General features: G+C 42.3%; 1 protein-coding gene across 4 annotated transcripts in view; it reads right to left on the bottom strand.

Annotated features, from left to right (window-relative positions):
* Positions 1-18,311, bottom strand: part of LOC121876055 — a 131,349-nt gene that overhangs the window by 25,783 nt on the left and 87,255 nt on the right. For all 4 annotated transcript variants that reach the window (XM_042380937.1, XM_042380938.1, XM_042380936.1 and 1 more), the window contains exons 4-6: positions 6,163-6,399; positions 3,168-3,483; positions 1,963-2,065 (exon numbers count right to left, since the gene is read on the bottom strand). In XM_042380937.1, coding sequence (XP_042236871.1) covers positions 1,963-2,065; positions 3,168-3,483; positions 6,163-6,399 — 656 coding nt within the window. The remainder of the gene's footprint in view (positions 1-1,962; positions 2,066-3,167; positions 3,484-6,162; positions 6,400-18,311) is intronic.

Genomic DNA, 18,311 nt, shown 5'->3' with positions numbered 1-18,311 from the left:
AGTTACGTCGACTCACTAATAAGAAAGATCGTCACCTGAAGAAAATGGAAACAGGACACACTCACTCACTCACGCCAGACTGGTTTTGATTATACGGAGATTCATTCATGAAAATACGTTCATTGGTGGTCTTGACAGTCTGGCAACCCATTCATAAAAAAGTAGGAGCTAATTAACCCACTTGATAACATGATAATTGGTTCATAAAAAACAGTATCATTGGTGGATTTATTAAATGCGGTCATTGACTTGACTGATGGTCATATATATTCATTCACTCACAACATAAAGACTCATTCATGGAAACCCTTATTGACATACTCGGTGTGTGTGTGTGTGTTTGTATGCGTGTAAACAGAGAACACCTGGACTGACTATATTTTCAACTGATTGTCAAGAGACGGAAGTGAATGTTTCTCGTGACTTGCTCCGACACTACAAGGGTAGGCTCACCTCCCCCCCCCTCCACGGTACGGCCAAGGGACACATCGCCCAAGATAAGAAAGGACTAGTTTCCGTGGTCATACTTACTAAACTATATGACTCGGAATAAGGCTCCTGTGAAACATCACTATACGTATATAACTATGTAAAGAATAAGGCATAGTTATGGAACATCCTTACTGATGAATAACACAAAAGATTGCTTATATTTACTCTACGTATTACTGGTTCCGTTGTGTTCACGAGATCACTTATATATATAATAATTATTTTTATCACTAACAGACAGAGGTGGACGTTTACGTATTATTGCGTTAAGGCACGTCATGGTATGCTTCTTATGCTTCTTACATCACAGCAAAAATATTGCTACTCTCCGTTCTGTTGATAACACTTTTTTTTTTTAATTTACAATGTTTCGTTCCCACTCTAATAATTCATTACCACCGTGACTCATTCATGGTTACTAAGATATTTTGTGCTGTACATTTTGTGAGAATAAAGCCCTTATATTTCAGCACTAGGACCAGAGTTCACTCCATGGACAGGACACGGGTCTCTCTCCTTCTGGTCACACTATAAGTTTCACTCAATCCTAAACTCTTAAATAAGAAATATTCTCAGGAAACATAACCAGTCACAGTCATTGTCCTGCAAGTGACGTTTATCAAAATGAAACAAGTGAAAAATTCCAGGATTTTCTTCACTTAATGCATTTTTAATTCCCTTTAGATGGATGTCCTATTTCCTTTGACTGTATCCTTCTTTTTTTTCTTTTTGAAAATACTGTAAACATGACGTTGTTCAAGACAATGTTCGGGGCATTGGTTCAGGCAGAAGATGTCAGAAGAACATGACAGAAACAGAGGGATGTTAACCTGGAGTGACAGCTGTCATACAAGCGACTTAAGGTGAACATTCTGCAGCTATACAGTATTTACTGTTCCTCCTGACGCCACGACTGACTGTCTGCGACCGACGTTTATGTCTTGAGTACTAATTGTATTTTCATACGTATATTTTAACTGGGTATAATAACAATATTAAGCTCATGATATACAGGGCAAGCACCACCAGAATGCATGTTATAAGATGGAGCAGTTCCAGCGGGAGCTCTCTATGTCGTCAGGATGATCGGGTCTTCCTATAGGTTCTTTACTCTCATATCTGTTTCTCTTTATGGACACCATCGTCTCCCTGATCCGTGAAAACTTGGAACCTAAGAGAGTTCCATTTCTTGAACGAGAAGTTGATCTACGGTGATCCCTATCATCAAAGTTAACTTTCAGGGTAGACGAACGCTTCTTCTCCTTCCTTGTCTCCCTCTCCTCCTGGTCCCCTCCATGTTCCCTCCCTGGGTTTACTTCCTGAATCCTTGGCTTGAAGAAAATATCATCATCAATGTCATCAAACTGGACCTGCCTCACTTGAGGACCCTCCTCCTCTACCCCTTCTAACTCATTCTCGGGTGTTTGAGAATCTCTGGAGGAGCCTCGTTGACCCTGACTAGACTCTGACCTGTTGTCGTTGATGTCTTGATACTCCAGTGCAGAGAGGGAGCTGGCTCGCTTCTTCAGGGCTGCAGCGGTGATTCGACGTTGGCTCTGTGGGGCACGACGACCTGGGGAGAAGGTCACAGTTTAGTACAATGTTGATAAAATGGAAGACATACCATGGTGTTAGCGATACTTGCACACGTGACTCCTGGAGATTTACAACCCTAGAAGCAGAATTAATGACCCAGATATGCTAGAACTACCCAAGGAGTTTTTAGTTAGATTATCTTTGTCATCAATAATGTGTTCTCTTGAGTGATCCTCTTGTTTGTCCCAACCCAATCATCAGGCATATTCTTCAGTATCCTTATAGGAGTACATAAAATTTTATTTCCCTTCTAACGTCTCATCACCATCACACACCCATATCTTAAGGCCCCTTCACTCTTCCCATCACCCTCACACCATACCTTGTACACCTTCACTCTTCCCATCACCCTCACACCATACCTTGCGGCCCCTTCATTCTTCCCATCACCTTCGCACCATACCTTGTACACCTTCACTCTTCCCATCACCCTCGCACCATACCTTGCGGCCCCTTCACTCTTCCCATCACCTTCGCACCATACCTTGTACACCTTCACTCTTCCCATCACCCTCACACCATACCTTGCGGCCCCTTCACTCTTCCCATCACCTTCGCACCATACCTTGTACACCTTCACTCTTCCCATCACCCGCACCATACCTTGTACACCTTCTCTTCCCATCACCCACCATACACTCTTCCCATCACCTCACACCATACCTTGTACACCTTCACTCTTCCCATCACCCTCACCATACCTTGTGCACCTTCACTCTCCCATCACCCATACCTTGTACACCTTCACTCTTCCCATCACCCTCACACCATACCTTGTGCTCCTTCACTCTTCCCATCACCCCTCACCATACCTACACTTTCCATCACCCTCACCATACCTTGTACCCCTTCACTCTTCCCATCACCCTCACACCATACCTTGTACACCTTCACTCTTCCCATCACCCTCACACCATACCTTGTACACCTTCACTCTTCCCATCACCCTCACACCATACCTTGTACACCTTCACTCTTCCCATCACCCTCACACCATACCTTGTACACCTTCACTCTTCCCATCACCCTCACACCATACCCTGTACACCTTCACTCTTCCCATCACCCTCACACCATACCTTGCGGCCCCTTCACCCTCAATTTGGTGACGCAGGGGAGGATAGGACCAGCTTGAGGAAGGTCTTCACTTCCTTCCGTACTCTTCGTCAGTTCCGCCGGAGGCTGCGGCTCTTTCTTTGCCTCCGGCTCTTTCTTTGCTGACATTCCAGGCAGCTGAAAGCCCTTGTATGACATCAGACCTGGCAATTGCACGCCTCCCCTTGGTGACGTCATCGTTTTTAGCTCCGCCTCCTCTTCTGACTTCATTGGTGTTACCTCACCCATTGGGGTCTGTGTCTCGGAGGACACGCCTGGTTTACGAGAGCGATGAGATTCCTGTGGATTTAAACATAAAGTTTAGGACAGACTCGTAAAGAAAAATATATAAATAAAAGTTTTTAATGAGAAGCCGGAGCGAATTATTTGCTTCGAGACAAAATTGAAAAAAAAAACGTGATCGGGGAAAAAATACAGTATTTGAAATTCCATTAACATTCCGGATGGCTTTCCCAGAATCTGAAGACGTGTCAAATAAGCTTCTAAAATGGCGCCAGACTTCCCGCTAATTCTTTCCAGGAGTCGTCAATGAGGCCTCATCAAGTTACTTGACCTGGCTAACACTTTTAAAGGGTTGGGTGAACAAAAAGTATGATAAACCATAGATTATTATAAGCCCTTGTTATTCTAAAAGTATTTTATACATTGTTACATTCTTTCATCACTTTGCACCACCAGTTGAGATATTTTTATGAGTAAGTGCTTAACAAGTTAGGAATACTTGCTCTCTTATTTCTCAGGAAGATAGAACAATGAGTGAGACTATGCTCATTCTATTCTTTTAATAATGAGGATACACTTCTTTCGATACATAACTAAACTTAACAGGTCATGAACATAACCTGGTGCAATTTAATGCAAAAGACCTGGAAAAAGAATGAATACACAATTGTTACAGCTCAACTAGATGTGTTTGCGGGTGTGTGTGTGGGGTGACTCAACAAGGACCGTGTGTGTATGTGTGTGTATGTGTGTGTGCGTGCGTGTGTGTGCGCACAGGGTGGTGTAATGCGTCTAGTGTGGCAGCATTGTGTTAGTGTTAAGGTGCAAGCACTGCCTGCTCCCTCTCGCTTTCAGCTATCGTTGCTGGCTAGCCCTAGTAGCGAACAGGGAAGTAACTTGCATAAGTCCTCCCCTGCCAGTACACAGCCTCCTCACCATCAAGACTCCTGCTGTGCCTCCTCGTGGCAACACACAGTAACTGGGTGTGTATGGTGATGACTTAACTTGTAGAGTATGTATGGTGGTGAATTAACTAGTAGTGTGTGTGTGGTGGCGACTTGTCTAGTAATGTGTGTATGGTGGTGACTTAACTTGTAGTGCGTGTTTGGTTGTGACTTAACTAGGAGTGTGTATGGTGGTGACTTAACTAGGAGTGTGTGTGTGGTGGTGACTTAACTCGTAGTGTGTGTACGGTGTTGACTTAACTAGGAGTGTGTGTATGGTGTTGACTTAACTAGTAGTGTGTGTACGGTGTTGACTTAACTAGGAGCGTGTGTATGGTGTTGACTTAACTTTGTCTCTGGTTGTCGGGTTTACACCCATATCTCGGGCACAAGTCCCAAATCTTTGAGAATTGTTCCTCAGATGTTATTGCATTACACCATTCCCAGGATGCGACCCACAACAGCCGTCTTACAACCAGGTTCCTACTCACTGCTAGGTGAACAGAGGCAACGGGAGTAAAGAGACCTGCCTAATTTCTCACCCTGCCCAGGAATCGAACCGGGGATCTTTCTGATGTGAGCCGACTACGCTACCATTGCGTTACAGGGAACTAGGAGTGTGTGTATGGTGTTGACTTAACTAGGAGTGTGTGTATGGTGCTGACTTAACTAGGAGTGTGTGTATGGTGTTGACTTAACTAGGAGTGTGTGTATGGTGCTGACTTAACCAGTAGTGTGTGTGTATGGTGTTGACTTAACTAGTAGTGTGTGTATGGTGTTGACTTAACTAAGAGTGTGTGTATGGTGTTGACTTAACTAGGAGTGTGTGTGTATGGTGTTGACTTAACTAGTAGTGTGTGTATGGTGCTGACTTAACTAAGAGTGTGTGTATGGTGTTGACTTAACTAGGAGTGTATGTATGGTGTTGACTTAACTAGGAGTATGTGTATGGTGGTTACTAAACTAGGAGTGTGTGTGTGTGTGTGTGTGTGTGTGTGTGCGTGCATGGTGTTGACTCGGTTGAATCTCCAAGTGTTATCAGCATCAGTAATCCATGTAAGAAATTATTGGTTTATGATCTCAGATGGTGGACAAGATTTCTGTAGTGAATCAGTGAATCAGGGAATTTTGTCCTATGTATGGTCGTGTGAGAAAGATTCATGTCGTCTGAACTGCATGTTCGTCTTCCAGTTACATTAGATACCTTTGATGTACTGTACATTTATATGCATCATTTATCGCTACATAATGTTGTTCTAAATTACTGTAAAATGATGATAACTTTTGAATTTAATTAATTCTTCACCATTATGAAGTATAATTAAGACCTCTTTCACAATATGCAGTTCTTCGCCGCACCTAGATGTGGTCGCCGCACCAGAGACCACGGTTTTCTGTCGCACCAGAGACCACGGTTTTCTGTCGCACCAGAGAGACCACGGTTTTCTGCTGCACATTCATCCGGCTGCCGCGTACAGCGACCCAACTTTGGATTCTTGTCCACAGTTCGCAGCGTACGGGCGCGTTACCGGACAAGTCCAGTGGGACGCAGCACATGCAGTCCGGCGTCGGACCGGCGAATTCGCCGCAACAGCAGAGTGTGAAGAGGTACATAAGAACTATCAGTCGACTGCTATGTCCGGCACCGCACCGCATCTAGATGCGGCGAGAAACAGCATAGTATGAAAGGGGCCTAAGTGTGTAAGCAATTAAAGGAAGGCAACTCTTTTAAACAAACTCCTGGCGTCCTATTTCGTAGCCAATGATGGGAATTCATAAATGCTTCACTTACTTCCGTTTTCTTCTTCTTTTTCTCTTTAGTGGACCCGTGTAGATTCTCCTTATTCTGTCCTTTTTCTTTATTATCTTGGTTTTCCTCTTTCCTCCTCTTCCCGGATTCCTTTGTGGAGGACGAGGTCGTCGAAGTCGCAGGTCGATTGTTGTTTCGTATTTGTTCAAGAGCTGAGTGTAGCCTCCTGATCCAGTCTTTCATGTCCGGCAGTGTGTCTGCCGAGAACAGGTGACGACCCTGCCAATTAAACAAACAGCTTAGATATACGTTCCGGCCCACCTGACGCATACACACGTAAACATAAACACCTGGGGAATAACATGAGAATACCTTTACACAATTGAATTTACTGTAAAGTCGAGGAAAAGTGCTGTCCAATATAATGCTAAAACAGGTGAAAGTCTTGTCAACAAATCACCTGATCCAACCTGTGCAAAATATTAATGATGAACGTTTAGAGGAAATTAGATGATTCAGTTTATGTATGATACTTACAAAGATTTTATAGACATACAGCCAGGACTCTAAATGTATATAGGATTCACTTTAGGCTATACGGAAAAAAAATAATAAGAAAAAAAAAGAGGAAAAAGGATGAACAATAGAATATTCCCTGGCTCTCAGTATTCCCTGGTAGTAGAGTGAGCCCAGGCACGATTCCCGAAAGTGTGGAAGCTACTAACAAAGACGACCCGAGGCACAGACGAGAGAACAAAGCTGTCCCCCTCTATGACTACACCACCAGCACCACTGGCCTGTCCCAATACCACTGCCCCCACCACACGTTATACATCTACCACCAACAACTACTACTGCTACTACTACAGCTACTTTTTTTTAAATTGGCCTCCAGCCTACCCCATCATCCACACCTTCGCCGCCATTTTATATCCCTAAAATTAAATATTCTAATACAAAAGTAGCTACCCAAGCAGTGTTGAGTTGGTTAAGCCGCAGATCTATGGGGCATTCAGTGACTGTTGCCTCATAGTCAATATCTGCGACTGTTGTTTGCTTTGGGGCAGAAGATCTCGTTCCCCTCAGGCAAAGCAAAGCAGACCTAAGCAGAGAGAAGGACAGTCGACATCTCAACCAGGCTGCAACGTGGCTTCTGGCTGCTGCTTCTGCTCAGACAGCACCTCCACCAATCTTGCATAGAAGCGTCTTCCACTTGATCCCATCCCGCCGGAGGATGTGAACACCAGAGGAGTGAAGCTGCCCTGATTCACATTCTGAATTCTCTACGTATACGCCCTAATTTTGTTCTCGTTCCTCTTGTGTGCAGCCTCAAGAGACAAGTTATGGTGACATGGGGCCATGGGGTCGAATATCCTGTCATCAAAGAAGGCTCGCTGTCCCCGCGTCCAGAATCTTCGAACGCTGACGTCCACACAGGCTTCGTTAGATGTGTTGGAAGTCCTGTGGTGGAGGCTCTCATCGTCCAATGGAAGGAAGGTCAGTTCCACCATGACGTCGTGGCAGATTTCCTTCAGTAAATTTGCTGTGAGATCCCTTACTTCGTCATGCCTCATGCATACGAAGCCCCCCTTCTTGCATACCATGGTGTGATCAAAGTCGTAGGATGAACCACACACGCATTGGAAGGGCAAACCTTCTACTGGCCAACCGTACCTTAGAGCAATGGCATCCGTGAATTTTTGTTTATTAAGGCTGAAACCTTTTGCCCTTATCGGTAACGTTGTTACCCAGTTCGAGGAGACCACTATAGCTACTTTTGTTTTCTTCAAGTTCTCAGGCAATTGCTGCATCAGTTGTTGCAGTTTATCACTTTGGGTGTGCTGTCACTCTGTCGTAATGGACCGTCGAATCTTGTTTAATTCGTTGGTATCCACCTCACTTGTTGCATTCTGAGCTATTATGTGCTCAGTAAAGCTGCCGTGAGCTTGGCTGAGTTCTGATGTTCGGTGGCAGCAAGCTCCTCTGTATTGGTCATTCCCATTCCTTCCAGTCTCGGTGGTAATGCAAGAAATGACTTTTCTGCTGGGGTTAAGTGGTAAGTGGTCATCATTACCACTTACCACTACCACCACTACTAACACCCTTTGTCACCACCACAATTACTACCAGTTACAAGCCACCACCACCACTACCACAAATTATATTACTACAGCTACTTACCACCACAACCACCGCACCACTATCACCACCGGCACACACACACACACACACACACACACACACACACACACACACACGCTACTACCACCGTCACAATTGAGTACAAAGACTGTTCTGAAAACATGTGATTTGAAATGTTTACGAAGAATAACAAGAAACTTAATTGAGAGTTTCCTGTATGACGGAGATATGAAAAATACTGCCACTTCGTATTGTACTTGACCTCCCAGGGTGGAATGTTTCGGTTACCAGTCTGTGTATTTATTTTTATTTATTTTTTATTATGAGAGTATTAACATGTTATATCTGAATATTTTTAAGTTGTTTGGTGTAGAGAGTTAAGCCTTGTTATCATGGTAATTGGTGGTAACTGGCGCCCCTAGAGTAAATAATGATTAGTTAGTCTCTCTCTCTCTCTCTCTCTCTCTCTCTCTCTCTCTCTCTCTCTCTCTCTCTCTCTCATACACGCACTAACCCATTCCAAATACTTTTAGTGCACATTAGTTTGCCACTGAACAATTCTGTAGCCTCCTAAATACTAATTCTTCTGCAGTAAATGTTTGGGTAAGAGCCTAACCAGAATAAAATAGAGACAAGCACGAATAAGTAACAATTAACCTCGACACAAATTTGTGACTTGTAACACGGAACAATAAATTTGGAGGCGATAAATTTATTAACACAAACAAAGAAGTAGTGTTATAGGTAGAACAGATAATAACTAAACCGGACATTAAAGAGTGGAATGATAATAATTCATGATAAATTAAATGAATTAATAACAAATATATAATTATATTTTCTTGTTTGTCTCCTCGTTTATAGGTCAGGAATTAAGGTCAGACGACTGGACTATAGGTCACGGTGTTCTGAGTATAGACTGATTGATAATAATTTCGTATTGGCGTTTTCTTCAGTGTAATAAATAGAGAATATACATCAATAAAAAACAAATATTTGCAATCTTAAAATTAGAAGAAAAACAGAAAAATAATTAAACACCAATCGTTATAATGTAAAACAAAATGAATTAAACCTCTTAGCGGTAAATTATGCCAAAACATCATATTAACATCAAGCGACACTGAATTAAGTTCCACGAGACGACGTTTTCTCAAGACGAAATGTTTGTGAATTAAGAATTAAGTGAAGGTTCATTGGGGTCTGGAAGCCACGTCCAGGCAGCAGAGTGAATGAGGGGGAGGGAGAAGAGGTGGAGGAGAAGGAAGGGAGACGGGAGACGAGGTGGGGAAGAGAAGGAGCAACAGAAGGAGGAAGAGAGAGAGGGGGCGAGGTGGGGAAGAGAAGGAGCAACAGGAGGAGGTAGAGAGAGAAAGGGCGAGGTGAAGGAGAAAGAAAGATAGGGGGAAGCAAGGCGGGAAAGAGAAAGAGAAGCAAGGCGGGAAAGAGAAGGAGAAACGGAGGAGAAAAGAGAAACCAAGCCGAGGGAAAGAATGAGGAAAAGGGAGAGGGTGTAGCGGAAGAGGAGGAAAAGGAGGAAGAGGAGAGAGAGAGAGGATAAGGAAGGAAAGAGGAAGAAGGAGAGAAAGATGATGGGGCGGGAAGAAAATGAAGAAGAATGGAACGGGGAAAAAGAGAACGAAGGAGGAGAAAGAGGATTAAGAGAACGGAGTAATAGGAAGAAGAAGGTGGAGGAAGAAGGACGGAAGAGAGACCGTCTGGGGATAATAAATCATAACTTCTCGGTATATTGACCGACCTTCCTCCTCTACCCACGCACCTCCGCTTAGCTAGACCCGAGACTAATATCGGAGAGTCTTGCTTGATGCCTTCAAATCAATGGTTCAAACTTGCTTGCTTACTTGTTTGCTTGCTTGCTTGCTAAAATAATTGACTAATAAATAAAAAAAATAACTCAGTGATGGAGGAGTACACGACGTCGTTCAGTACTTAATTCTTCTGGTTAGGATTAGACAAACGAATCATTGAGACCTCTAAATCCAGCATCTCTAATTACCATGACATTCCAATCGTTTCGGCTCGCCTAAATGTGCCAATAGACACGATCACTAGTGTAAGATGCTCGGCAGGCCAAATTGCCTTACACAAATACATTAGGATTACGGGATCAAGGGACTGAGGGATTCACGCAGCGCAAAGGTATTTACTGTATTAACATGTGTTCTCTCTACACACACACACACACACACACACACATTCGTGGCTACCAATTGATGTAAGAATGTATCGCGTTTATTTTCCCGAAACATGATTGCAAAAGGACCTATGCATTACAAAGGCAGACATTAGCATGGGTGTGATGTTGCCGGCACTCTCACTCAGCCACTAACTAATGCAAATATGTAAACACAAAGGACAAGCATGGCGTTTTTCAGAATAAAAACAGGAGAACACACACACACACACACACATATTCTGACTGTGTGTGGGAGGGAAAGGAGAAGGTTTAGGTAATGTTAAATAAGGTTATGGTAAGATAGGACCCAATAGAAGTGAGGCTTAATTGATGTGCTACCCAATATAACGTTATAAATTGGTTACAGCTGCTATGTCTACCCAGTTTCTATCGAATTGGTCCAAACACTGTTGTGATATCCTCCGGAAATTACACCGAAAATTGCAAAAATTAGACCACCTGAAAATAAGATATTCCACCTTATTCCACCTAAAGATTAACCACCACAGTTTATTTTATCTGAAGATTAGACACCCAAACGCTCGCTGGGGATTAGATTAAGTTATATTAGAAATAGGTTAATTAGTCTTCACGCGAAATAAGTTGGTGTGTCTAATCTTCAGAGGACATAAGCTGAGATGTCTAATGTTCAGGTGATCCCAGAAATCAATTTAAACCACAAAGGATTTTTTCTAATATCATATTGAACCAAATCGAAATAATTCAGCAACATCAGACGTCATCCCGGCAAGTGTGCGGGTCTCTGCAAGTGTTTTTGTCTTTCAGTCGTCTTTCAGAATCGCAAAGAAACACACAACGTAGGAATTTAGTTCGTAAGACGTACACCAGGGAAGTTTTCTTTATTATCTCTCCCTCAAAATAAACAACAACAACAACAACAACACTTCTAGCCTTATATTTATCATCTCCTCTACTTCTTATTCTTCATTATCCCTTTCTTATGCCACTATGTTTACATTCTCTCTCTTCCATTATGTGGGTATTTTCTTCTTCCCTTCTTTCATATTCTTGTTCTTTTACTTAATGTTATTTTGTTCTGCCACTATTCATCCTTTCTTATTATTCTTATTCTTCATTTAATATCTTTATCTGCTTAAAGAAATTATCAGACCTCTTGAAAGATCACCAGTCAAGGAACAGCAAAAGAAAGAGACGGGAGAGAAAAGAGGAAATAAACGAGGATAAGAGAAAGGGAGGAAAATAAAAGAGAGTAAATGGGGGGAAAGAAAAGAGGAAAGATAAAGGGGAAATTAAATGAGGGAATAAGAATAGGGGAAAAATAAACGAGGGATAAAATAGGGGAAATAAACGAGGGAGAAAAATGATCAGGTATCACTAATTAACCCGGACATCTTTATAGACATGATCCTTATTGTTGTAAGGTGAGAGGTGAGGTGGAGAGTGTGAGGTGGTGGATGAGGAGATGGTGAGGGGAGGAACTGTGAAAGGAGAGGGAGAGAATGGAAAAGAGGGTGTGAGAGAGGGGGGGAGGAGGGATAATGATGCTAAGAGAAAGAGAGAGAGACGGAGAGAGATCAAAGCTTCCTCATCATCACCTTGGTACAGACACACACACACAGACACACACACACACACACACACACACACACACACACACACACACACACACACACACACACACACACACACACACACACATACTTTACCATCAAAGTTCATTATAAATTTCATGAAAGTTAATATGACTCTCTGTCGAAGTCAGAAACATTGGTCCATAACTCAACTCCTTTGAAGAGTCAGAGAACCACACACGGACACACAATTATGATCGTTGAGGGAGCCCTGATTCCCCTCCCGGATAGAGATGTGAGAGCTTGTGTAGCTGGTTCACTTTAACCACAGCTGAGGATTAAAGACAAAAATGACGTCAAAACTGCACTGAGACTACCATAACTAGCGGCGGGTTTTATTCTGAGTTAGAAATGAGTTTGAGAATCAGGTGTGTGAGAGTGAAGACAACAGCATATAACACCGACTCTATTACTGGCAAAAGGAAACCAGTGGGACGGTTGTAATCTCTGGTCTCGTTCTTAGAAGTGGAACACGAGCATCAACACTGACTAACTGACGCATTCACGATATATAATGTAAACACTAAAACAAACTCCATAAATGAACAAAAACAACTATAACCTTTCCTTTGTGACTCGGTAATGAATATTACAAGTATCAGTTTAAGGTTAGTTCAGGTTCAGTTAGGTTACGTTAGGTTAGGTTAAGTTAGCTTAGGTTAATTTAGGTTAGGTTAGGTTAGGCCAGGTAAGGTTAGGTTAGGTTAGGATAGGTTAAGGATCTGATCACCTTTATTACCATTAATCGACTTTCAATAAGCTTGAGCTTAACAAACGCACAAACCACACTACTACTACTACTACTACTTTGCTGTCACTCGGAATCGAGTATGACGATCATCCAGCTATGATACAAAGATATGATTTATTAGGGATGTCACCTTCATTGGTGAGTTTTGAGGTGACTAAAGAGGCCGATACGGGACCAGCAGAGTTGTTCACAGATGTTGCACATGTGGAGGACTACATCGACTGCAGGAGGGGCGGTGGCAGCGTCTTTCCGGCGTTGGCGTTTGTCTGCCTCGGTTTGCAATCGGGCTAACTCGAAAGCATTGACACCTTCTCGTGTGGTGCTCCTCCAGGCGTTACGATGTGGAGTAATCGACTCCCAGGTGAGGGGGTCGATTTGGCACTTTTTCACGTTTGTTTAAGACTATCCTTATACCTTTTCAGTTGCCCACCAGCGTTACTTTTACTATTCGTTAGGTGACTGTAAAGTAGCTGCTTTGGCAGTCTACTGTCGTCCATGCGGGTAACATGGCCAGTCCAACGTAGTTGTTCATGGATAATGGTAGCATCGATGCTCCTACAGTTGGTGTCTTCCTAACGAACTCGGAGGAAGGAACCTAGACTACGTTGGTGAAAGTTTTCAAGTGCTTTAGGGTGCCTCCTGCATGTAACCCATCTCTCGCTGCCATATAGCAGGGTGGGAAGGACCACTGCTCGATATACTGCACGTGTAACTTTATCGATAATTTCAGCTCCCTACAGCTGAAGACACGGTTGCGGAGTCTGCCAAAGGCTTGAGATGCACATCTGATCCGATGCTGAATCTCTTCATCGATGTCCGTGGTGGTGGACAGGTGGGAGCCGAGATACAGAAAGTGGGTAACATTAGAGAGGGTAGTACCGTTAAGCTGGATGGATGGTGGAGGTGTGGCTGAGCCAGGGGCAGGCTGAAAGAGAATATGAGTCTTACGTACATTCACCGCAAGGCCGAAGTGCGCATACGCATCTGCGTAGGTGTTCAGGATCTCCTGTAGGTCGTGTTCGGTGTGAGCAACAAGAGTGAGGTCGTCTGCATACTGAAGTTCAGTAATGGAAGCTGCCGACAACTTTGTTCCTGCCAGGAGTCGTCTTATGTTGAAAAGACTCTTCATCCGGTACTCGATGTCCACCCCGCCGGCTAAATTGGCGCTGACACAAGTAAGAAACGCAGCCAAGAAAATGGAAAAGAGAATTGGTGCCAACATACACACACACACACACACACACACACACACACACACACACACACACACATACACACACACCCGAGATCCCTCGTTCGCGAATTGTTGTTCGTCACCACAACCGCATCCAGCCCATACGAGCTCATACTGATCACTATAAGAACAGCCCAGTCCCAACCATTGTAAAAATAATCAACAACTCGTAATCAACCAGTGTGTTCACTCCCAGCCAATCTTACTTTTTGCACCGTCACTATGTTGAAATCCCCTGTAGTATAACCTTCTCCCCACCGTGTTATTATATATCATACTTGTATCACTTATGTTACTTGTATATTATTTGTCATTCTAGTGACCAATTCCCCAATTATGTAACTGTATATTTTCAGCTTTTTGACTGACATGCTCTTTCAATAAATCGTTTATTATTATTATTATTATTATTATTATTATTATTATTATTATTATTATTATTATTATTATTTTTATTATTTATTATTATTATTATTATTATTATTATTATTATTTTTATTATTTATTATTTATTATTATTATTATTTTTTTTTTTATTATTATTATTATTATTATTATTATTATTATTATTATTATTATTATTATTATTATTATTATTACATACACCTCTCTCTCTCTCTCTCTCTCTCTCTCTCTCTCTCTCTCTCAATACTCCTCTACCACACTAATTTCTTCCCTCTCTCCCTCCCACCTCACACTAATGAAACCATTACAGCCGAGTCTTAATCTGACCTTTTTTCCCCGCGTCGTTTTTCCCCTAGACTTCCCCGTGTTCTTTTGATCTTCTAATCACCTGTACAATTTTTCTCCCTATTCTGCTTGCCTTCAATACCCCTTTCAGTGACCTTTGTATTTTTTCCCTGTTTCATCTCCAATTTTTCTTCGCATATTGTCCTGCCTCCTCCTTCCCCTCCCTTCTCCTCCTCCTTCATTATCGTAGCTTTTTTCTTCATAGGTTGTGAGATATTAATAGTGATGAAATAAACCACACACACACACACACGCACACACACACACATACACACGAGACCCATCAAAATGAAGACCTCTCGGGCTGCCCCCTTGAGCTCCATCTCTCCCTATGACCCTTTAAAAAGCGATTCAGAGGCTCCTGTATTGCTTAATTACCGAGTCGCTCATGAAATCATCGACACTGGTAATGGCTGTGAATAATTAGGGTAATTAGTGAAGATGGAGATGCTTTGGGGTGAATTAATAAGGAAGATTGTAATTGCTTATAGTCGTGATATTGTTTGTGCTCTTCTTATGTGTAATTTAGCTTATTATTATTATTATTATAATCATCATCATCATTCATCATCATCATCATCATCATCATCATCATCATCATCAATCATTAATCATCATCATCACCATCATCATCATCATCATTCATTAATCATCATCATCATCAATGAACTAAGACTTTGCTCTTCGATACAATGGACAAAGTGATGTATAATTGTCGTGAGCAATATTAGATTTAAAGAAATATCAAAGTCAAAGCCTTACATACTGACGATGAGAGAGACAGAGACACGGCCCAGGAGAGACAGAGACACGGCCCGGGAGAGACAGAGACACTGCCCGGGAGAGACAGAGACACTGCCCGGGAGAGACAGAGACACGGCCCGGGAGAGACAGAGACACGGCCCAGAGACAGAGACACGGCCCGGGAGAGACAGAGACAGAGACAGAACAGGAGAGACAGAGACACAGACCACGGGGAGACAGAGACACGGCCAGGAGAGACAGAGACACGGCCCGGGAGAGACAGAGACAGACACGGCCCGGGGAGACAGAGACACGGGCCAGAGACAGGAGACAACGGGAGAGACAGAGACACGGCCCGGGAGAGACAGAGACACGGCCCACAGAGACACGGCCCCAGAGACAGGAGAGACAGAGACACGGCCCAGGAGAGACAGAGACACGGCCCAGGAGAGACAGAGACACACGGCCCGGGAGAGACAGAGACACTGCCCGGGAGAGACAGAGACACTGCCCGGGAGAGACAGAGACACGGCCCGGGAGAGACAGAGACACGGCCCAGGAGAGAGAGAGACGGAGACAGTCCAGAAGAGACAGAGACACAGCCCAGTAGATAATTGAATTGAATTGAATTGAAACAGCTTATTTAGCCAGAAAAACACAGATACAGAGTGGATAATAATAACAATATTAACAAGGCTGAGCCAGTTGAGAACCTGAGCTCTCCTGTAGGCACCTGATCTATACATTTATCTTAAGGAAGTATTATGTAACATTTAGTATCATATGGAATAGTACAATAGCATGGTGGTAATAAGAACATCTCAGAATGTTACCACGGTTATCACTTCAATATTTATTTATTTTATTTATTTATTATTTATTTTTATATTTATATTATAAGTATATACATAAATTACAGTGGAATTGAAAAACATAAGTATAATGAGGGAGCAGTACAACATGGGTTGTACAGCATTAAGGTTGAACAAGAGGACAGAGCTGTCAGGATTATGTCTAGTTGGCAAATATATTTATTGCTATGGTAATTTCTTATCTATTTACATGATAATTTCCGATAAAACGGTTTTGATGGTACAATAAAAGCAGGTACTGTAAATATAGTAGGTATTACAAGAAATATTAATACTTAGACAATAGATATTTAAAGGAAGGGAGCGTAGTCTTTGCTCGGATGGGTGGGGGTAAGTTGTTCCACACCTTCACACCATGGAGGTCTGGGACTGAGAGGAGAGCATAAGGGGTGGTCTTAGTAGCTCTGGGTGCCTTAAGCTGTATCTCTGATTATTCCGGAGCTGGAAATAGTTATTGTCAAGCAAGTGATTGATAGATTTATAAACAAAGAGGGCACAGCAGTAGGTGTTAATATCTTCGAATTTTAACAGGGGAGAGAGATAGGAGATGAGATTATCCATTAATCAAGAGAAAATTTACAAGTGTAAGAGTGAGTTAGCTTTGAGAAGGAGAAGGCGACACTGAGTCTTTAAGGTTAACAAATTGAATATTCACCCTTAACTTTTCTCATTTACTTTTATATCTAGCAAACGTCGAGTCTTAGTTCAATTTCGATGCCATATTTTCAGCCAACATTTTCCAATTGTTTATGTCGGATAGTTATGTGGTTTCTTACGTCTACAGTAAAGAGGTAATCGAGCCCATGAGCCTGTCGGAATCTAAGTTCACTTAATGACGGAAAGATACGAGTAAAAAGCCACAATGTCGTCAAAAGTTCACTGACACTCTACCGTAAGTAAATGCGTTTTCTCGTCCCCACTTAAGGGTAAAAATAAACATCATACGATATTTTATGAATAGAGACAGTCACTCTCTTATTTATTTTCATTGTACTTTGAAGTTGATGTAATTTGATTTAAAGACGAAAAGGATGGAATTATGCTTGTTTTAATACTTGAAATAAAGTGTAGTCGATAATGAAGTTTGATTTGAGTTCAAAATGTCCTGAATATTATTGGTTTATACTACGGATATACTGTACTAACATACATACAAACATACATATATACGTACATACATACATACATACACATACACATGCATACATACATACATTAATAATAATAATAATAATAATAATAATAATAATAATAATGGATGCCCCTCGTGTAACGAGGATGGCCGGCCCAAGGGCCACCTTGGCGTGAATTTGTTTGAGGTGTAGTAGCTGTCGCCAACCCAACAACCACACCCTAAGTTAACGAGTTGCATGACCCAGTGTCAAGGAATAGTCCGAGAAGACCGGACAACTCGCCAACTGCACTGGCTAACAATTACCCCTGAATACGATCCGCAAATCAATTAACATACATGATTCCTTCTCCGAAGATAACAAAATGATCACCAAAAGATTAGTCACCCCAACTTATTTCACCTTGGGATTAACCACCCCAATGCTAACCTAGCATATCAAAACATAACATAATAACACTACATAACATAATCTAACCAAACCTAACCTAACCCCCCACCCCCAGGTAGCGCTAGTCACTAGTGTGTTTAATCATCAGGTGAACTAAGCTGGGGGCTAATCTGCAGGTCATGCTAAGAAGCATTACAATTTAGATATGAGACAACTGGTCCTCTGAGACATAAATCCCAGGAACACCTCCATATAGGTGTCTTCCTGTAGGGTTGATTGTCTCCTTAGGTCCTGAATAGTTGGAGGGAAGTTTTCTACTCAGTAGGTGAAAATAAAATGAGAGAGAGAGTTTAGCAATGATAATT

This window comes from Homarus americanus, unplaced genomic scaffold (genome assembly GCF_018991925.1).
Source record: "Homarus americanus isolate GMGI-L3 unplaced genomic scaffold, GMGI_Hamer_2.0 scaffold49198, whole genome shotgun sequence".
Lineage (NCBI taxonomy): Eukaryota > Metazoa > Arthropoda > Malacostraca > Decapoda > Nephropidae > Homarus > Homarus americanus.
Note: the sequence above shows the minus strand (reverse complement) of the source record. Positions and strands in the feature narration are given on the sequence as shown.